This window comes from Montipora capricornis, chromosome 5, assembly GCF_036669925.1.
Source record: "Montipora capricornis isolate CH-2021 chromosome 5, ASM3666992v2, whole genome shotgun sequence".
NCBI classification, from domain to species: Eukaryota; Metazoa; Cnidaria; class Anthozoa; order Scleractinia; family Acroporidae; genus Montipora; species Montipora capricornis.
The window spans coordinates 11,879,115-11,901,614 of record NC_090887.1 but is presented as its reverse complement, the minus strand read 5'-3'; the positions used below and the strand labels follow the sequence as shown (position 1 = coordinate 11,901,614).

Genomic DNA, 22,500 nt, shown 5'->3' with positions numbered 1-22,500 from the left:
CCTGTTGTGAGGTTTCTTGTATGAGGTTTCAATGAATAAAATTGGAATGAACATTATGCATGTTTGGACAGAAAATTGAATGTCCTCTGTAATTAACCTCAAATTTGAATATTTGGCATTGTCAGGACGAGAATGGCAAGGAAATGTACCAAAGTGTAATGCCTTTGTTTGGAAGCTTGGCACATTGATTCTGCCTAGGCTGCTTTGAAATGTGATGATGATGGTCTTTTACCTGACAGCTATATACACCTCAGTAATAAGAAATGATGCTTATTAGTCAGCATAAAAAAAAGAACTTGAGTAACAGCTTTGGGCTTACGTTGTATGCTTACGTAGCCAGTGAAAACGAGCCTTGAGTCTTTTAACATTTCTTCTTTTTTTTGCACATTTCAGGAAAACAACTAGGAAGGTGAAAAGAAAATCCAGAAATGAAAAACGCCCTTCCCAGTGCAAGCCTTCATCGAGGTGGAGAAATTTAAGAATGGTTGTTGGAAAGGATAGGTGAGTGAAAATCACTTGTACTAAGTACACTGTAAATCCATCATTTCCGATTTTACTTCAGCCCTTCTTTTAAGGGCTGATTTGAACTGGGGAACAAAGGAACAAAGATAAAATATCTTAAGGGACAAGGGAGCAAAAACCTTTTTCGAGATAAAAAAGCTGAGAAGAAGTTTGGAAGTAATTTCGGGAACAACAGAACACCAGCAAAATTTTAAAGGGGAGAAGAAAACATGAACCCCCATGGGAGGGCCTCAGCGTTGAAGTTGATCTGGGGACTAGCCATAACAACTTCATCATCTTGGTGCAAGGGTGAGAATTGAGTCCAAGAACCCGGCCTCAATTGCAAGTCTGGCACCTTTACTTCTCGGCCAAGCTCCTCCCACCACAAGTGCAGATAACGTGTAGTTACCATCGACCCAAAGAATTTTTACCTAAATTTCAAAGGCATAAACTTATCTAGTCAGAACAAACGTGACTTGAACCTGGGACCTCCGGATCTGTCAGGACCAGCACCCTAACCACTTGGCTATACTGGACGTAGCTGGATGTATGTCACGTCGTTGTCAGGTCGAGAATGGCCAAAATATATGTTTAAAATATAAAACCTATGTTCTGATCATGAAGGGCCATTGTTCAAGTTGATTTATTTCTGGTGTTCCAGTAGTTTCTTGTGTTTCCAACTGATGGAAATCAAGGTGTTTATGATGAAGTTGTTGTTGTTGTTAATACAGTGATGAAGAGGAGGACAACACCAAAACACCACCATACATGTATAAAGAAACAGAATATTGCAGAGACAGGTAAGCAGTTTGGAAAATGTGAAAATTAAACTGAAATCCTGAAGACTCACAAGTTGTGTGAACCAAGAAATTGGCAAAAAAAATTGTAGTGCATCTTTCCTTTGTTTTTGCGATGTATCGGTGGCCATCTTTGTGTCTCTTGACAAAAAAAAATGACAGCCATGTTGGGGTCAACCTCATTCTCAGGGTTCTCTCATTTTGAGAAAAGGTGAGAGAGAGAACCCTGGAAATGAGGTTGTGTTGGTATCACAAACCAGTCTTCTGGGAATAGAGCCCTGTTTGTTTGTTTGTTTCTAAAAAAATATGGCCGGTGGTCACATGAGTGAAAACCAGCAATAGATTGTGTTGATTGGACAAACTATTTTGAGCAGTGCATCTTAAGGGTATAGACATCATTTCTTTCATAATGGCAGCCTAATAAAATATATGTAGTCTTCTGTTTTAATGCTAATAAGCCTTTGTTTCAAAATGAGGGCAGTAGGTCCAATCAACATAAATACAAAAGAAAGTAAAAGTGGTCGCCATTTATGAAAGTGGTCTATAGTTTGGATTAGGCGTCTCTACTGTTAAATAAGTCAATCTCCACATACGTAATGTTACTTGCATATAACTTTGTGTGTACGTTTACTCAATCACCTGCAAAACGCAGTCAGAATAATTGGAAAAGCGTTTTCAGAAGACCAACAGTTCCCAGAATTCCAACTGAGCAAATAGAAAGTTCAACAGAAAGTGATGAGGAGGATGACAGAGTGCTTGATGGGAAAGTGGTGAGTTAACTATTTCTATGGACAGTGTGGTTTTACCTAAGAAATAAAAAGCACCAAGCCTGAAAAATGTTTAATTTTTCTCTTCATTTCCACACTTAATTAAAGCAAAATTATCTCAGGATATTCTTCAGGATAGTTCGCTTTGGAAGCAGTTGTTTGACCAAAGGCTGATCCAATTCCTCATCCTTTAAAACAAAAACTGAAAATAGAACTTCGATAACAGCTATATGCAAAGCATTTTTTGACAAGAAATGATGAAGGGACCTCTGACTCTCACAGCTCAGTCGTGAAACAAAACACTGGTGCATAGCATTAAATTTTGAGGATAAAATGCCAAGATGATTCCTATTGGAGGAGAAATTAAAATTTGCAGTGTAAAACTTGTGAGGCTAGGTTCACTTTTATTTTGAGAGACGTTTAAAGAGCGATAAACTTAGCCAACATGAGTTTTTTAAATACTTAAGTGCATTTGGATTTTGCATTTTTAATTACATTTGTAATCAATTAATTTAATTTGCATTTTTAATTTAAGTGCATTTGAGGAGGTAGTGTGGCCCAGTGGTTAGGGCACTTTTCTTGAGATCCGGAGATTCCGGATTCAAGACCCGCTCTGACCTCTCATTGAATTTGATCCTAGTAGTCCCTGGTTTAATTTCGCTGCACTTGTACACGTAAATAGTCAACTGGTTTTGCCTCCGGCCAGTTGGGATTCTGAACAGTTGTTGTTATTTCGTTGATTTCGTTTCATTGGCCTTGAAAAGCCCTCTATGGGGAAATGTCAATTAAGTTTTTATGTATTTCACCATTTCAGTTTTCTGATTTATTAAACAGAACTCTTTACTCAAACTGTAGTGTTTTATAAAGTAACGACCTCCAATTTTTTATCGTTGTGTTTAGAGTGTGGCTGATCTTCCATCAGAATACTGGCAAATCCAAAGACTCGTGAAGTATCTGAGGGTGAGCGTGATGCGCATGCGTGTTTATCCGCCAACCAGAGCGAAAATGCCTGGCCTAATATTTAACAATTATTCGCCGAAGGCGAAGTGATTATCGGTGAATATTCGTCGAGGTAAATATTTACCGATAATCACTGAGCCTGAGGCGAATAATTGTTTTATTATAAATACACGGGTTTTTATTTCAAAAAAAGAGAAAAAAAACACATTTCAACGCGAAATCATCTTCACTTACAGTGGCAAAACGACTACTGGCGGCCATTTTGTCCGTTGAGGTGATTATCGGCTGATAATCCGAGATAGCGAGCCAATGAGAGCACACGATTTTGTATAGTCACCTGTGTATTTATACTAAGATAACTTAGTCTGTGGGCTGTTGACCAAAGTAAAATGCGTACAATTAAGTCCTTTTCCACAAAATGAAATCAGCTTGTTACATTTTAGCCATTTGTCCTGAGCTCACCTCCAATCTCGGCCCCAGAGCTCTTCTCTTGACTGAGGGAGAGAAGACCTCTGGGGGGGGGGGGGAACCCTGAAACAAAGTGTCTTGGTGAAGAACAATTAAAAGCGTCACTGATTGGCGCATTCATATTAGCACGAGGAGTGCACAGGTGCCGTAAGGTTCAAATAGCCAATTTTTTGGCTATAAGAACCCTACGGCACATGTTCTCCTGCATAGAGTTTCCCAGAGCCTTAAGTCGATCCGAGGCTCTGGTGACGAGAATGAGCTCGCCTCCAGAAGCAAACAAGGTCTACCCCCAGTTTGAGGTATCGGTTTGTAAGCCCTACAAGTCCTTCTTGTTTTTCAATGCACAATTTAAGCACATGTGACGTAAACAGGTGACGTGCGTTGATTGGCTATGGGACACAACATTTGGCGGGAAAGCTGCTCTAAGTATAGACGGTCTACGAAAAAATACTCCAAGGAGAGATATGAGATCATGTGTACACTCTGGTTCATAAACTCCTGGCTTCAGTCGGAACTGAATGGGATGATTTTAGTGAGGCAGTTTCACGTTATTTAGGCTGCGTCCTAAAGACTAAAAATTGTCTTTTTATTAATAGAAACCAAAACGACAAGTTTTAGTACAGTTTTGTCTGTTTGACTGCAGAAAAAGCCTGATTCGGACATGCGACCAAAACGCAAATGCAGATGCCATTGCTAACCAAAGGAATGATACGCTTGCGCTTCGCCAGCGTAAGAAATGGCAAAAAAGTTACTAATTATAAGAGGGTCCTAGACCCGAAGTATAATCATTGATTAGAATTATACGAGAATAAACGAGACGAATACAACGAATGTATTGCCTTTATTGCTCCAATATGAAAACAGCGAAATTCAAAGAACATACCAAAAAAAAAAAAAACAACATCGACGTCACATGGCATCCGAGACCTCAGACAGAGCTCCTAACCGGCGGGGCCCCTACAGAATCGCGTTTTTGCTTCGCTCCCCGTACGAGGTAAATTAATGTTTGTCAAACACAAACTCTCAACCGGACCGACTAGCACCCAGGCCGTAGTTGTTCAAACGATGGATAGCGCTATCCGCCAGATAAATCACTATCCACTGGATAATTCAATTGGTTTTGCTAGTGTTTATCTGCTGGATAGTGATTTATCCGGTGAATAGCGCTATCCATCGTTTGATCAACCGGGGCCTGATGAATTGAGACATCAGATTATAGAGCAGTTTAGTGCAATCGCTCCAGCATGGATTGGACTCCCTTTTATTGAAAGTAAGTGCGAACGTTTTTTCGGGCTACTTTTGTAGCAGCTTTAGTTGCTTTCAACTGTGTTGATCAATCCCTCGATCAATCTCGTTCCCAGGGTCTCTCTGTCGATAACGACAATGGAGACCCTGGGAACGAGGTTGCTCCTCGCTTAGAATCGTTAAATATTTCTCTTCGTTTTAGATCGGTAACCAAACAGCCACTGTAATCACACTCTGTGGTTTAACAGACTTTAATTTGACACAAGAGATGACTCAAATGGCTATCAGAAATGTTAGTGGTCTCACTGTTCTTGTTAACATCCTGAGAACGGACCACGTTAATTGCCAGGTACGATGGTGCTTGCTAGATTGACTCATTCTTAAATTTACTTCACACAGTCATATAACAAGTTAAGTGGTTTGAAAAAAACGTTTTCTGGATTTGTAATGCTACGTTTAGCGGTTGGCTATTTAAACCGATCTCGCGCCACATTTACAGCCAATCAGAGTATTGAAGCGCCCAGCTTGCACGCGTTTCCCGCGATTTTCATTATGTTATGATTGGCTGTTTTTATCGATTGCGTCGGTTGTGATTGGGCAAGACGTTTGTTCATTGATGTATTTTCTTTTTTTTTTAGATCGGTGCGTTGAAAATTCTTCAGCAGCTGACTTTAAACAGCAAATACAACAGGCGGACAGTTATAAAACAGGGAGGTAAGTCATTTAGTTTGATGCTTTCCTTTGTGAGTTTCGTAAGGTAAAAGTGGCAAGAAAAAGAAATTAACATATGAGGCAGCGATTTGCCCTGAAATAATTTTTGCGGCAGTAAGGTAATAGCTTCCTTGCTCAAAACAGTCCATTTTAAAAAGTAAATACGATGTATCACTATTCGACATTTCTTTCTTTTTCAACTGTCTACTGCCCTGCAGTTCATCTTATCTCAATACTTTTTATAGGCGTTCAGATTCTTATCGATCTCATCACCTTCGCCTCAAGGGAGGTGCAAGGCTTAGCCGCAGCTAACCTCGCCAACATGGCGAAATCAAGCCTAGGAAGAAACATCATGAAAAGATATGGAGGAATACAAAGACTGGTGAGGAGTGTTGAAGGAATTTTGTCATTTGTAGAATACTTAAATTCCACTTAATTGAATCAATCATCCAGGCTCTGCCTCCTCCACAGGCTTTCCCAGGGCTTAGTGGGAAAAAGGACTTTTAACGCGTGGTACTGGAAACGAGCGAGAAGCGCGAGTGGGGAATGCTGGGAGCTAGAGCAGAGTGCAAGCTGGGAGTGATCGCGAGCGAATGGGGACGCGGCAAATCCAGGCTTGAACGGGACTCGAACCAATGACCCTGCCATTTGTCTTTTGCAACATCCGCCATGCTGGAGGGCAAAGGCGTAGTGCGCTGCAATAGCTCTACGATCGTTGAGTAAATAATTAAATAATTAATTTAAAAATATATAATAAAATACAAAATATGCAGAAGTCTAAGTATAAATGCATACAAGAAGAGATAAAATGAACTAGAACTATATTCATGCACGATTGTTTAAAATATCTGCCCATTTGTAGAAAAACGCTCTTTTTGTCGGTTGTAATAGGCCATTTCCGAGTTCATGCCTGCCTCCTCTTCAAAGCGAGTCTAAGTGCGAAGTTTTTCTTATGAAAATTAGTTTTCATTCATATGTAAAGTAGAACTAATTAGCATCACAAAAACTTCGCACTTAGACTCGCTTTGAAGAGGAGGCAGACATGAACTCGGAAATGGCCTATTTAACCCTATCAATAACTAATCATGGGTCATGGGCTCGAGTTTGCAAGTCGTTTACCGCAATTGATATCAATCGCAATGCAAGGCAACATTTACATAAAACGATTTTAGAGAGGACGAGAGAGAGAGAGAGAAAAAAAAGTTATTTACCAGCTAACCACAGTCTTGAAAAAAACTGCACCCTGCCTGCGGCCGCGGGCAGCATCTTCAAGACCTGGGTCAAAATTTTACCGGGGCTATAAGACCTCCCAGCCTGCAAATAACAAATATTTATTTATCTTAGGTTAGTCTGCTTAACTACGATAACGGGAAGAACAATTACAGAAGACAATCGACGAGTGTATCGGCTGATTTAGAGGTAGCCCGCAATGCGGCACTTGCTCTGTGGAGTTGTAGCAAGAGCACGCGCAGTAGGTTAGTAATCCGCCGGTGGGTTGTTGTCCTACATCATTAGGGACCTTTAGATCGGAGGACTAGTACTTATACGAGTACGAGTTTTCCCTTCTGAGCACGCGCACTTCGAATGAATGTCGGCCTCCAAACCTTATGCGCATGCTCAGTACGGAAAACTCGTACTCGTAGTTTTCCTCGTCCTCCGATGTAACGAAGGCTCTGCACGCCTCGCACGAACGCATTTTAAATTCTGGTAGGTTTCTTTGCCGTTTTTGCTTTGACAGCGACGTGAAAAGACCAAATATGGGGTTATGTGGAGGTCGCGATCACCTGACAATAAACTCTCACTTTTCACTCCAAACAACCACACTGTTCATACCAACTTTTTCACCTTGAATATTGATTGATACACACTTTCCAAGCGGAGTACTTAGAAATTACTAGAAAAGCGGGAAATAATAATAGTTCTCGACCACGTTCTTGTAGCCGTCGTCGTTGTCGTTGTCGTCCTGTGGCTGTAATAGGGAGATTAAGCAAAGATGACGACGCCGGCTTGGAGAACGCCATGAAACAATATAAGGTCTAAACGATGAAATGATATGTGAAATGGATCATATATGAACTGCGGATATGAAATCAAGTAAAGCTAGGATCCTCGCAGTTATGAACGCAATTTTTGCAATTGCGTAAGGAAGACTGAAAAATTCAGTACTTCAACGGGGTTTGAACCCGTGACCTCGCGATACCGGTGCGACGCTCTAACCAACTGAAGCCACTGACGTTGGGAGCTGGTCATTTGTGGGTTCCAATGTTCCCGTGAGGAATGAATGAATGATGAAATGATATATGAAATGGATCATATATAAACTGCGGATATGAAATCAAGTGAAGCTATGGTCCTCGCAGTTATCAACGCAATTTTTGCAATTGCGTAAGGAAGCCTGAAAAATTCAGGACTTCAACGGGGTTCTAACCCCGTATGAATTGCGTTCATAACTGCAAGGATCATAGCTTCACTTGATTTCATATCCGCAGTTCATATATGATCCATTTCATATATCATTTCATCGTTGCTTCATTCCTCACGGGAACATTAGAACCCACAAATGACCAGCTCCCAACGTCAGTGGCTTCATAGCTCAGTTGGTTAGAGCGTCGCACCGGTAGCGCGAGGTCACGGGTTCAAACCCCGTTGAAGTCCTGAAATTTTCAGGCTTCCTTACGCAATTTCAAAAATTGCGTTCATAACTGCGAGGATCATAGCCTCACTTGATCAGATCTAAAGGCACCCGCAAACAAGGAAACATTGGTCGCGGTCACATAACAAAGCAGTAGTTGTGCACGCAAGGCACGTACGTTTTACATTTCTTTGCCGTTCACGTCTTGACAACGACGTGAAATGATCAAATTTGAGGTCATGTGTAGGACGAGACCACCTGGCGATCAATTTCCAATTTTTTCAATTTCATTCATGGAATGTGTATTCACACTTTCCATGCCGAACGAATTGGAGTCATCTCAAATTTATTATAAAGGCGGAAAATGTTTTGAGACAACGTTCTCGTTGCCGTTGTCGACCTTGCTTAAAGTCTCTAATTTCATGGAAACTTAGTCAACTATATTCATGATTAGTTATTTTTCACGGATTTACTCATAGGGATACTTTAACGATGTTTACGTCTTCTCTGTGTACTGGCAGGATGTATTTTCACACTTAATGTATGTTTTAAGCCCACAACTGTATGAGTTCAAAAAACCACTCTAACATGGTTTAGATTAATCGGCCTTTTACTATTAAAGTTGGTGTAAAAGTACACTTCCAACTGAGTAATTTTATCCTTGATAATACCCATAAACAAACTTTTATCCTTTAAAAAGAGTAAAAATACCCTACATATAGAGTAATTTTAGAAGATTTTTTTGGTGTAATAGTTTACACAGTAATAAGGTGTAATTTTACATTTTTGCGTTCGTAACATTACACTTTAATTTTTAGTGTGTAAGCTAAATTTCTTTGCTTTTATAGGAATACTTTATACTGTTCCTTGACTTCAGATTATGCTTACATCTAAATTAATAATTAAGGTGTGTTTTGCGTTTGTAACTTTATTTTCCGCATTAACGATATTCCTTTTGGATACGTGGTAATTAGAATTGAAATTAGTCTTTACAAGGGAGAAAACTAAAATAAATAAAGGGATTAGTTTGGTAAATAAATAAATTCTTTAATAAATGAACATAACAGAGCTATTAAGGAGGCTCGAAAGGGTTTCAACACTTGGAAGACTTTCTGTTTAGATCGAATAACGCTACAACACTGTATCATGTAACAGCAATGCGTTATGGTACCATATGAAACACCGATTATTTTCAAACAAGATGTGATCGTTATGGTGAAGTTACCGTGGCAATGGAAAAGCCCAGCAAAAGCACCCTATATTTTGGCTTTACTTGCTCATATCTCAAAAACGAACTCGATGACCCCCCTTTTTTATTGCTGAAAAGTGATTAGAAGGTCCTTCTGATTGCTTTTCAGAAATAAAAATGAGGGTCACCAAGTTCGTTTTTGAGATATAAGCAACTAAAGACAAAATAAAGGGTATTTTTACAGCCTTGCCCATTGCCACGGTGACATATTACGTCACAATAATGACTGTATCATCATGATACAACGTTGTGGTGCCGATTCTTGTAATAAGAGCGTCACTTGGAAGCGTTGAAACTGGTTCGAGCCTCCTTAATCAAGTGAAGTTATGATCCTCTCAGTTGTGAATGCAATTTTAGTAATTGCGTAGAGAAGTCTGAAAAATTCAGGACTTCAACGGGGTTTGAACCCGTGACCTCGCGATGCCGGTGCGACAAAGATATTGATACTATATTGAGGGCTTTACGTGTACTTGACAAGATGTCATTCGCTCTCTGGTTTCCTGCACATTTTAGTCGTTCTTTCCCTTCACCTGTTTTTGCGGTTTTTTTTATTCGCAGGTCAGCGATTTATAACGCTGGTGGTGTGCCTTTACTGGCTAAACTCATTAAACTGGACAAACAAGATTTCCTTATTCCTTTTGTTGGTCTTGCACAAGAATGCGCAGTAGAGGTTAGTTTTTAGGTGTGCATGTCACAGTTATTAATCCATGGATCACGGAAAAGATTCAATTCTACCCGAGGTACTCTTTTGCGGGGATGAAGCGTTACAGTCAAGTTGGAGATGAACGCTTCGTTTTGAGAATATTGAACTTGGTCCAAAGGTTTTAAAGCCATTTCATCACATTTAGGGGCAGTTGAGTTTTTTGTTTTCACTTCTATTATAGATCAGGTGAAAAATAATCAGTGAAAAGAGTAAAGAAAAGTAGATACAGCTTATTTTGAGCTTAGCGGAGAGGATTTTGAATCACATATCAATGAATATCAAATTGAATTCCATCTAAGTTGGGTGTTTCAATCTCTTTATCAGGGCCAATTAACTCTTTCGCGGTTTTCTATTGAGTTTCGTAAAGCCAAGAACATAACTGATCTCTTTGACCAATCACATCAGAGCCAGACTGAGACAGTCAAATGAGCCAGTCACAACTCAAAGTAAATGCGTGCATCGGGCGCTAAGCGCAGGAAAACGCGTGCGAGCCAATCACAATTGATTTGGGTTTTTTTGCACTTTGATTGGCTGGAAGTGTGACGCGGGGTCTCTTTGAGCAAACCATCAACCCAGTTAAAGGCCCACATTCGCCCAAAAGTCATTGCACACCGTGACTGAATTTCGTGTAACACGAAATTACCTAAATATCTGACATGTTGTTTCCCGCGCGTGATTCGCCTGAGTGCCTTTAGCCAATCACATCACGTATTTGGACAAGTCGTCATTTGAAAAACAAAAACAAACGACCGCAATGACTTTTGGGTGAAGGTGGGCCTTTAATGACAACTGTTGGTGCTTTGTTCCCCAACAAATAGAATCACATATGAGGAAGACAAGTTGGAATAAGAGAATTTTCACACTTTAATGCTGCCGTTTCTCTTGCTGTTTCACGTAAACGAGATGCTTCATCTCTTTATTGCTACCAGCCCAATGTATGTCTTATGTATTTTGTCAACAGTTTCGTTTTAGAGAAGCTTTCTACAAAGAGAATATGATAACAGGGATTGCTCGCCGGCTACAAACTGAAAATCAGGAACTACAAGGCTATTGCGCAAGCGCCATATTTAAGGTACCTAAGTTCAAATCGTCTACTCTAAAAGAGCCTTTACGAAGGGATATAAGATTCTGTAAATTAATATCATTGCTAATGAGGAAGTGAGGCAACAGAATTAATCAGACTAAACTGTAGGGAAAGCGAGTGGAGACGAAGATTTCAAGAAAACTAGCTGTGAGAGTGGCGTTTCGATCATCCAGGTGATCTGGTGACGTAATTCGGAGGACTGAGGAGAAAAGTTTTAACGCCGTATCCCACAACCGCGCGCGGCCTTATTTTCGAATTCAACATCAATCAATCAATCTTTATTTATTTTAACGCGGTAAAAAATCCATCAGGTTTTAGTACAATGTGCAACTACATAACAATATTCAATAATAAAAAAATTGTGATTACACTAAACTACACCTGTTTTCCATGAATGCCGTGTTTCTAATTTAACTAAAATGATCATTTAACAATTTCTTGAAATTATTTAGGGATTTCACTTGCCTAAGACTGTAGGGTAGACTGTACCAGAGAGTTGCACCTCTATAACTAAAGTTCTTTTTTTAGGTAGTTAGTTCTTGGTAAAGGGACATTTGATTTGTTTGCAGAGTCCCTTAAGACATAGCCTGGCGTACTGCGCTCAGTAAACATAGAGGATAAGTAGTCAGGAACCAGATCATTAAGAGCTTTGAACACCATTAAACCTAGTTGAATTTGACGCTGGGCAATCAGGTCTTTCCAACCAAGTTGTTGTAACAAATACCCAACGTCGGCATCATAGGAGGAGGAGGTCAAAATACGAGCAGCACGATTCTGCAGTTTTTGTAATTTTTCTGAAAGCGTTTTGCCGCAATTCCCCCAGACAATACTGGAATAATCGAAATGGGGTTGTACCAAGGCATTGCAGATGTAATGCAGTATTTCTGGCGAAAAGAAAGGTTTAATTCGCTTTATGGCCCCAATGCCGGAGGCAATCTTTTTGGATAGAGTGTCGATATGACTATGCCATGCCATGTTATCATCAATAAGAATCCCAAGTGATTTAGTAGTAGAAACTTGTTTTGTAGAAACATTATCAATCGAAAGTTCAAGGGATTCAGATAATGTACTCAGTTTTTGTCTAGAACCAATTAACATAAACTCGGTTTTAGTGGTATTTAGGGTAAGTTTGTTGCTGAGAAGCCATTTGTGAATGTTACTTAAATCACGATTTGCACTGAGTGTAAGTCTGCGCTAGAATATGTTATGTGGGTGTCGTCTGCATACATCCTAGGTTGGCAGAGGCGAGGTTAGATCTCGTCGGGTCGGGTCGGGTCGGGTCTAATTGAATGTTCATTCAGTAACAGGAAATGTGGTAGACACTGAATGATCTGTTGAGTTTTGGCGATGGAAATACTGCGGGGAGTTTGGAAACAACACCTAAGGCCGCGCGCGGTTGTGGGATATGGCGTTAAAATGTTTCTTCCCAGTCCTCCAGATTACGTCACCAGATCACCTGGATGACAATAGGGAGTTTTTAGGCCCGTCTCAAACGTCGAACTTTACATGTGCCGAATCTCAAGTTTTTCGGAGAACGTGAACACAAGAGAGCGAATTTGAATTTTCTGTCGTAGCTTTAACACCGAACCTCCTAATTCAGTAGTTCCTGGAAAGTTGCGCTAGTTTTTAGAAGTTAGACAAACCGACATTATGACGAAAGGGATTAATAGACCCGAACTTGCAACTATAATGACGTTTTCGTTACCGTCGCGTCGTAGATCTTGAACTCCGTAATCTCTCCGTTTTATGTGCGCTGAACTATTAAATGAAATGAGTATGATTCCAGAGCTCAGTATTGCAAATTGTTCATTGGCCCAATATGGAAATTTGCTACTTAAGGTCATTTGTTTATGTTTTTTATTTCTTTATTTTATTTATATTTGTGTCTATTTTTTATTTATTATGTAATCAATCTTCTCCCTCTCTGTTAGTGTGCCGAGGATGAACAGACCAGAAAAGCAGTGTACGACTGTGGGGGACTGGACACGCTTGTCGCACTTCTTTGCCGCCGTGATAACAAAACGCTGTTGTCTGCTGTGACAGGCGCTATTTGGAAATGCGCAATCAGCGAATACAATGTAAAAAGGTATATACGTGTTGAATTTACAAACTGTTCTCTTGCATACAATACGAAGTGACACGCGCGGCGTGATACGCGCTAGGGCTATGAAGTCAAAAAACAGTGATCTAATCCGAAGGTCGTGGGTTCGAGTCCTACCCTGGTCAGACATTTTTGTTATTTATGGCTCATTTTCACTCTAGGGCTAAAGCTTCGGTGGACTTCCTGCGATTTCTAGCGTGACAAATAACCCTTTGACATAAAAAAATATTCAAGTGACAGGATCGGATTGTACACACCAAGATGAATCAAAGAGATTATAAATGTTTGAATATGCACGATTGCGATGTGATTATAGGATCATAAAACTCCTGTTTCAGATGCTTAAATTGAATTCAAAGGGCATCCCTTCACTTTAAGGCCGGGACACACTAGGCAACAACTTGCAGCGACAGGTCTCTGCGACAAGTTGCTCCGTGGATACTACTTGCAAAGCAAGTCGCTGCGACACGACGCCTGTTCGGGGCACACGCAGTGACCTCGTATCAGGGGGAATGTGACTTAGCTTTCTAATTCGATATGGCTGACCATATGACGCTCAGTGACTTGTAGCCGGAAGTGTACAGACGGTGCGACAACGTTCTGATTAGTCGCACGAATTCAAACTGGTTTGAATTGTGCGACTGATCGCGGCGACAAAATTCTGCCGCAGAGACAATGATTTCATAAAATTAACCGTGTCACACAAGGCGAATTGTTGCGGCGACTTGTCCTCGCGACGTGTCGCAGCGAGTTATCACCTAGCGTGTCACGGCCTTTAATCTATAAGTCAAAAGCTCGATTCCCCGCTTTGTCAATAATATTTTTTCCTTCCTTTTGCGGGTTAAAATTGTGTTGTATTATTGATTATTAAGTAATCCGTCTTGAGCTTTGTGAATTGACCAAATCACTGAAATGTATCACTTTTGTTTTCAATTTGTGAATCGTATATTATGGGAAAACCAACCACGCCTGAAGCCCTCAGCAGACCAACGTTTTTCTTCAGGTTAATGTCAGTCAATGTTGTGGGAACGCTCTTTAAACTTCTGCAAAATGAGGAGCAAGACGAAGAGGAACTACCTGAACAAGTACGTATCGGCAAAAAGCCGATTTTTGTTTTGAAAATAAATAATCAAATTGCGTTTGGACAAAGCCCTATTTTGACGAAATCCTGCAAAAGAATCGAAGTGAAAAAAAATCATCATCGTCATCATCATCGTCTTCATAGGGAGCTTAAGCACGCGCGTTTTTGAGACGCGGACGACAGCCGGAAGTGAGCTATCTTCCCTTTAAACCTGTTTTCACACAACCACATTCACATTGCTAAGTATCTTTTCTCCATTAGAGTGGATTAATATAAAAATGTGGGAGACACCACTGCCCTGGCGCGCGAGATGCTCTCTTCCGGTTGCCGTCCGTGTCTCAAAAACGCGCGTGCTTAAGCTCCCTAATAGGGAGTACAATTCAGGAAGTAATCGAGCGAGTAATTTCAATATCGGCCGAGCGCGCAGTGCGTGGACGATATGGAATTACGAGCACGATTATCCCTGAATTGTACGACACGAAGTCGTATTACTAATTAATCGTAGCTATAACAAAATGCGAGGGTCTCCGTTGTATATCTCAAAGTGCCTAGCAATCTGAGCGGAACTCACAATTCAAGTACACATTTTGCTCATTTACATTTAAAGTGCCCCTAACCCCAAAATATTTTTTTCGATAAAATGAATCTTTGCACTTGTTCGAAACGCATTGCGGCCTTTTTTTCCCCTTTTCTAACAAATCCTGCCTTTTTATAGGCTTCAAAACTTGTAAAAAAACAAGCATCTTTTGTTCACGACCTAGTCAAAAGGGGAGTGGGTCTATTCCTGATTTGACGTCACAACATCAGAGGGTTGGATCTGTGGAAAAGTGACGTCATTTACTCACCAGCTTAAAATTTCAGTATGTAAATGCAGCTTATTAACTCGTGAGAGTTTGGGAGAACTCGAAAAAGCTGTAGAAACACTCGCCTGCGGCTCATATTCCCACAGCATTTCTCGTTCTCCCAAACTTTCACTCGTGTTTCTATAACTCGATAGAAACACGGTACATAGACCTCTTTCATAATGGCGGCCAAGTAAATTATTCTTTTGTTTTAATGCTAATAAGCCCTACTAACCTCGCTACGACGATCAAATTTCAAAAGAATATTTGTTTTAAAACGAGGGCAGCAGGGCTAATTAACATAAATACAAAACAAAGTAAAGTTGGTCGCCATTTATGAAAGTGGTCTATGTTTTCTATTTCTTAAGCAAATTAGCCTGCGTGGCAGGCCGTAGAAAGGAGCGCCGGGCTATAAGCAAATCACCAGTTTAAAAGTCTGAAAGGGTCAGTACGCAGCTATTACAACTGCTCTCGGGATTGGTTCAGAAAACAATGGACACAAAGAACGATACAAAAGAAACAATGGACCCTAACTCTAAAAACAATAGAGCTGCGCCCTAAAGGATCCAATGAAATTAGAGGTTGTAAAGAGCTGTGTCCTATCTCGGGTGTCTGAAAGCCCGAACTTCCCTTGCTGCATATTAATTTGGCCGAGTACACGCGCATTGCATTTTCGCCTCGATTCAGCTCTCTCAAGATTTTAAAGTTAGTAATGGCAGACCATTAAATAGGAAATTTCGAGTTAAACTAAACAGGTGTCCTTTTTAAATCAGGGCTTAAAACTTGGTTCACGTGGTGTTTGGTTAACGTAGTTTTGACATCCAAAGAAAAACAAGAATTGATTTTTTGGTCATAATAGCACTTTAAATTTATCGAAGCTTGCACTAGACATGAGCATTACTTGACACGGTTAGGTTCAGCTGCACATCGTTGGGGCAATTGGAGAAATTGCCAAAGATCCCAAAGGTCCATTGGAGGTGCTAAGATGCAAAGGATGCAACACCCTCGTGGACATCTTGAACATTCCAAATGAGGAGCTTACTGGTACAGCGGCAAGAGCCATTGCCGCATGCGCTGTCAATAGCGCTTGCCGAGCGTAAGTATCGTATTTGTACATATAAGCTAGGTAATCTAGGACTCGTAAAAACGGATTTATCATTATTCTTGGCCACAGCGAAAACACTGGAGGATAGGACGCCCATTCTCCTATCCAAGAATAACCCAAAAGTGCTTGCGTACAGCTATATAAATTCTATAAAAGTCATCAAAAGTACTTGGCGTACAAGAAAATAAGTACTTTCTTTACTATTCCAGGGAAATAAGGTTAGGGTAGGTAGGGCTCTTCAATTACAAATAACGCGAGGTGATAAAATATGGTTGGAACAAAAGTTAGACACGCCTAACGTGCGGAGAGCAATTTCTTTTGCTCTTCTCGTATTTTTCGCATTATCTTTGACTTATTACATATTAGACACATTTAGTTCGTTGATTTATTTATCACGGGAACATATGAACCCACAAATGACCAGCTCCCAACATCAGTGTCTTCATAGCTCAGTTGGTTAGAGCGTCGCTCTGGCGAGGTTACGGATTCAAACCCCTTTGAAGTCCTGAATTTTTCAGGCTTCTCTTCGCAATAGGCCTTTTTCAACAAACGATCACATGGTACAAAATCCGCCATGCTGGAGGGCAAGCTCATTATTATTATCCCACTGGGACATTAAAACAAAGGCAAGTCAAGCTTGACTGGTTCAGGTCTCTTTGTTTTAGTGTCCCAGTGGGGGAATAATAATGAGCTTGCCCTCCAGCATGGCGGATTTTGTACCATGTGATCGTTTGTTGCAAAAGGCCTATTGCTCACAAAGTGCGTTCATAACTGCGAGGATCATAGCTTCACTTGATGTGACAAATAGACCTCTTTCATAATGGCGATCAAATAAAATGTTCTTTTGTTTTAATTTTAATAAGTCTTTCAAGCCTCGCTGCGATGAGCAAATTCAAAACTGAGAATATTTGTTTCAAAACGAGGGTAGTAGGTCTAATTAACATAAATACAAAAGAATGTAAAGGAGGTCGCCATTTATGAAAGTGGTCTATTTTGTTCAAAAATAAAAGCAAGGTGACACACGCTAACACCAACCGGGTGTGGCCAACACATCACGCATGTGCACAACCATTTCACCCGCCTGGTATGTTAGCTACGCCATGCTGATGAGGCCCAGCAAGGCCGAAACAACTGTCCATGGTGAAATGGTTGTGCGCATTCGTGACGTGTTGGCCACACCGGGTTGGTGTTAGCGTGTCATCTTGCTTTTATTGTTGTTCCTATTATGTTGTCCATTATTAGGCACCCAGCATCTATTTGTTACCCAGATCTCAACAAACCAAAACCGTAAAAATGTGGAAAAAACACAGGTGAATCATTTGCCGAAAGCGTTATATGCCTTTTTTTATTATACTATATCTTCTGCAATACGGAAGTTGCTATGTAAACAAAGCGATGGAGTAATTTTGTTGAGTATATAATAAAGAAAGAAAGAAAGAAAATGTTATCAACTTGTTGTGCATTTTGTGGTTTAAGGGCCCGAGTGATGTTTTGAAAGTTCTCATATTACATCACTCGCGCCCATAAACCACGAAATGCACGAGTAAGTTCATACGATTTCCCATGCTTATTAACAAGGTATACTCAGGCATATAAGGTATTGCGCAATCGAGGGCGCGCATTTGATTGGATATCTGTGATTTTCTTCCACCAATCAGAATTTTTGGTTTGTTACCTCAAAACTGCATTTTTTCTAGCCAATAATATTGGAGAATATTTTGCTTGTGTATTATTATTATTTTTTTTAATAACCCTCATGTTTTACTACAGTGTATTCAACAGACTGGAATGTCTACGACTCTTGTGGTCTCTAATGAAGTCCAAAAACAATAAGGCAAGTGCAAAAGAGGATGGGGATTGGAGCGGGGGGGGGGGAGGTGGGGGGTTCTTTTTTCGGTCTTAGATATGACGTTGTTGTGATAAAACATATCTAAAAATGTTTTGCCATCTCGCCGCTCGGTAATGCATTGAGTCACTAAATAGGTTTTTAACGTGTTCTATAGACCACTTTCATAAGTGGCGACCACATTTACATTCTTTTCTATTTATGTTAATGAGACCTACTGGCCTCATTTTGAAACAAATATTCTTTTGAAATTTGCTCGTTGTAGCGAGGCTAGAAAGGCTTATTAGCATTGAAACAAAAGAATATTTTATTTGGCCGCCATTATGAAAGAGGTCTATGGTAAGAAATTTCAATGGTTTCTGTTTCGTGTCTTTTACTCATTCAGGTAGTTTCTGGTGCCGCTTGGGCTGTGTACAGGCTTATGCAAGACACACCGGTAATAATTTTTTTCCCAACCTTCCGCTTGATAAACTTCAAAGTTTAGAGTAGGTCAATGTAAAAGTTATGCGTGCGTGTCCTTTGTTGGAGCGACAATTTTCAAACAAATCTCGATCCAATCCACTAGAAAGATTTTACCAAAATGTTCTGCTGCAGGAGGCCTGGGAAACTGCTCGATCTTTTGTTGGGGGTCTGGATCTGACTGTTCGTCTTCTGAAGTTTGACGACTTGGAAGTAAGTACGAATTCTTCTGAAATCATTTATTCAGTCGTCGATTCCGGAAATTAAGGAGAAGAGTGCCATTGATCAATGTTGATTCACGTCATGTGAAGTTATGTGCATGATTTACATGGGGTATTGTCCGCACTCTAGTGTTGCTGGGTCAGCCGCAAAAGTTGCGTCCATGTTACATTCGCTAAAAATAAAATGATCAGAATTGCACAGGCCTTGTACAAGGAGAATCAATCCCCTGACTTCGGCGGTAATTAGATAAACTGAGGACTTTTGCTTTGTGTGAGTACTGCGGTAAAGGAAACCACAAAAAAGATTTTTAACGCTGAATTAAGTCACAAAACTTAAGCAGTCTGAGAGATTTATACAGTGGCTCTTAATCTGATATAGGCTCGGAAAATGTGATTATTTTAAGTATTCGCTTTTGCAAAGCAGTGGGCACTGGCTTTAAATAGATTGGTTTATTTATGTCAACACCCTATTCTCGAATACCACATTAAAGACTAAAAAGGGTAGATCAGTGATTGAAAAAGGTTATTAACTATGTCAATTTTTGCATACTACCTTAGTTTTAAAAAAGATTCGACAGTTGTCAACAGTGACGCAAACACAAAAAAGAAATAGACGCAACTCGATACTGACACTAAGTGCGCGCCTGGGTATGTCGCTTGTCCTTTTGCTGACATTCGGCCAGCAGGAGTTCATTAATTGGAGCCAAAAACTGGTACCTTCACCTTGAGCGCTGGTTTCATCAGACCTCTGGATATATTTTAACCTCGTTCCAAGGGTCTCTCATCCTCTCGTTTCCAGTTGACAGGAAAATGAGAGACCCTGGGAACGAGATAGGATATTTTTAGATTCATGACCTCATTGTGCGTCGACAGATCAAGATACGCAAAACATAGCGCGAAAGCTGTTCTTAAAATAGACAGAGTGATAGACTCCTGATGTAGACAATCTGCGAGAACAAAAACTTCAACGAGAGACTTGGCTCCAAATCGTAATCTCCTGTCGCTAGCGAAAACCGCCTTTAGATCGATCTGTTATTCTGTTTGATTAGGTCCTCATCAGCGCCTGCGCAGTGATATCAACTATAGCCTGCGATCGTGAGAACTTGGGTGTCATCACAGATTATGATGTCGTCTCTCACTTAGCTCATCTGACGCATAAGGTACGTCTCTTTACCCCTGCACAGTACTTCCAGGTATCCCAGAGGTCAAATCTCATTGGGACCCTAAAGTTTTTAAAGAAGAAGTGGTTTTGGAAAAGATTTAACTATAACATGATCGCCATTCTTATTGTCAACATCACCATTTGTCATCATCGTCGTCATCGTCATCCTTCCTCTCTTCCTATTCATTGTTATTATTATTAATTTGTTTTTTAGACTGACATTCTCCTAAGGCGCCATCTTGCCGAAGCCATCGCAATGTGCAGCAAGTGGGGCAACAACGCTAAACGTTTTTGTGACAAAGGAGTTGTCAAGTCTATGGTGGAGTACTTAGGGTCACGTGACATCATTGTGCAGCGATCAGCGATGCGAGCACTTGAGCAGCTTGGGAAAAGTCCTGAAAGTTGTATTATAATGCACCGCGGTGGAGTTGTCAAGGTCCGGTGAATTTTATTTTCTTCAAGAGAAAATAGAGAGGCGGAAAAACGAGTAGGGGAGAGGGCCGGGGTTTGCGAATTTCACAAGTTGTTTTTACTGTACGCCAGATGATATCATCGAAACACGACAGCATGGCAATGTGTAAAAACCTATCGTGTGAATATGACCAACTCCCGTTTCTATTCATCTTGAATTTTCTTATCCCAAAGGCGTTTGATTCTGTGGCACATAACATCGTTTCTAATAAGCTGAAAGCCTTGAGAATCAATCCCTACATACATACATAACTGGATCATTAGTTTTCTCTCTGGTAGACTACAACGTGTCAAAGTTGATGGTATGGAAACCGACTATTTACCAATAACAGAAACCCATAAGGGTTGAAACGTGTAACGCGCGTTCACAGCTTCCGAATGTTCAGTGCTAAGTACCATATTTGGAAACCCCTCGCTCCAGTTAATTTCGCTCGAGAACATTTGTGGTATTGCGTCACGGTGTTCTTGCGAACTGATTGGTTGAATGTTTCTCTCATGGTACTTAGCAAATTGAATATTCAGAAGCTTGTTTCCCAGCACACAAGGGGCCGTTACACGTTTCAACCCTTATGGGTTTCTGCCAAGAAACAAAGGAGCACCGCAAGGAACTATCTGGGCCCCATCATTTTGTCAGTGATGGTAAATGACATTCAGGCTCTGCACCCTTCTCAAAACGTCTTGGTTAAATATGCAGATGATTTGACCCTGAGCATCCCTGTTGGAGATGGGTACGACGATAACGCTGATTGTGAAGTTCAAAATATCGCTGAGTGGGCAGACAGCAATCGGATGGTCCTCAATTTAGACAAAACATGGGAGATGGTACTTAATGGCAAGACATCTAAACCACTTCCCGATCCTATTCAAGGGATAAAACGTCGAGACTGGTTAAACCTTCTTGGAGTAACTTTTCAAGATAAGCCGTGTGACTGGGATAAACACCTCCAATGTATGATTAGTAAAGCTTGTGGGCGATTTTACATATTAAGAGTCTGCAAATTCTATGGATATTCTAAGGAGGATCTGCATCTACTGTTCGATAGCCTAATAATGTCAGTGTTCTACTTTGCTATTGAGGTGTGGGCGTGTGCATATGATACCAAGTACCTTGGCCAAATGGACAATTTCTTTCGTCGAGCGTACGAGTTTGGATACACAAGTAAGCGGTACAAGATAAATGAAATCATTGAAGAACGCGACAGAAAGATGTGGGCAATATAACTGGGAATTCTTCGCATCCACTAAACGTGTTATTACCCATGACGCGGAGCAGATCCTTCAGGTCACGTGGTCATAACTATGTACTACCCACAGTTTCCACCGAAAGGTTCAAGCGCACATTTGTGATAATAAATGACAGTAGGATGTCGCTTTCTAGACCAATGAGCTATTTGATTATTGTGCTATCTGTTGTCATTGGGCAGATTCAGAAATTTCATAGAGTGTTTCAATATTTTCAGTAAAAAGCCTTTTATTCGGGAAAATGCTGCAACTGTCAATGCATGTTTTTTTGTATTTCAGTTGCTGTTGGGTATGATTGGTTCAGAGGACGCTGGGCTGCAAGAGGCTGCAGCTGGATGCCTACTGAACATGCGTCAGCTAGCGATGGCCAATGAACGAGCCGGAAAGGATCAATGGAACGGAGACTCCAACTCAAATTAACATTATTTTGAAGGCAAAGACATTATGCTCCAAACTTAAGACATTTTCTCGTGTTTTGAACTTTTATTGCAATTTTGCACAGTCTTTTCCGTGATTTCATAAAACACTTTCTGAACAATTTAAGAGCAAAATCAAACATTTCCTTTTGCCATGACATTGGCATTATAAATTTAAAATACTAAAAACCAGATCCGTCAATAAAGTGGGAGTTCATACAAATTTCATAGTCCTGCAAGTTTTCTCTCTCCAGTCGATAGGATCATCCAGCAACCGTTCTTTTTAATCCAGCCGATGGGACATTGATAAAGATTGAGAAATGTCGAACATTGTTTTTATGCACGCTAAAAATCGTGAAACCCCAGTCAGTCAACACAGTTTGCAGAAGAATATGTGATCCGTTTTTCAACGGTTTTTGAAGGCTTGATTCTACGCG

General features: G+C 40.5%; 1 protein-coding gene across 6 annotated transcripts in view; it reads left to right on the top strand.

Moving 5' to 3' along the window:
• LOC138049505 (outer dynein arm-docking complex subunit 2-like) overlaps positions 1-22,278 on the top strand; it is a 37,219-nt gene extending 14,941 nt beyond the window's left edge. For 5 of the 6 annotated variants that reach the window (XM_068895795.1, XM_068895794.1, XM_068895798.1 and 2 more), the window contains 19 exons: positions 394-501; positions 1,233-1,301; positions 1,951-2,068; positions 2,966-3,025; positions 4,941-5,087; positions 5,377-5,452; positions 5,695-5,831; positions 6,794-6,924; positions 9,889-10,000; positions 10,995-11,105; positions 13,049-13,203; positions 14,222-14,303; positions 16,056-16,237; positions 18,017-18,080; positions 18,478-18,528; positions 18,687-18,764; positions 19,822-19,932; positions 20,149-20,370; positions 21,927-22,278. In XM_068895795.1, coding sequence (XP_068751896.1) covers positions 394-501; positions 1,233-1,301; positions 1,951-2,068; positions 2,966-3,025; positions 4,941-5,087; positions 5,377-5,452; positions 5,695-5,831; positions 6,794-6,924; positions 9,889-10,000; positions 10,995-11,105; positions 13,049-13,203; positions 14,222-14,303; positions 16,056-16,237; positions 18,017-18,080; positions 18,478-18,528; positions 18,687-18,764; positions 19,822-19,932; positions 20,149-20,370; positions 21,927-22,067 — 2,155 coding nt within the window. In that variant the 3' untranslated portion in view covers positions 22,068-22,278. The remainder of the gene's footprint in view (positions 1-393; positions 502-1,232; positions 1,302-1,950; positions 2,069-2,965; positions 3,026-4,940; positions 5,088-5,376; positions 5,453-5,694; positions 5,832-6,793; positions 6,925-9,888; positions 10,001-10,994; positions 11,106-13,048; positions 13,204-14,221; positions 14,304-16,055; positions 16,238-18,016; positions 18,081-18,477; positions 18,529-18,686; positions 18,765-19,821; positions 19,933-20,148; positions 20,371-21,926) is intronic. The other variant, XM_068895796.1, reaches the window with a different exon arrangement.
• The last annotated feature ends 222 nt before the right edge of the window (positions 22,279-22,500 follow it).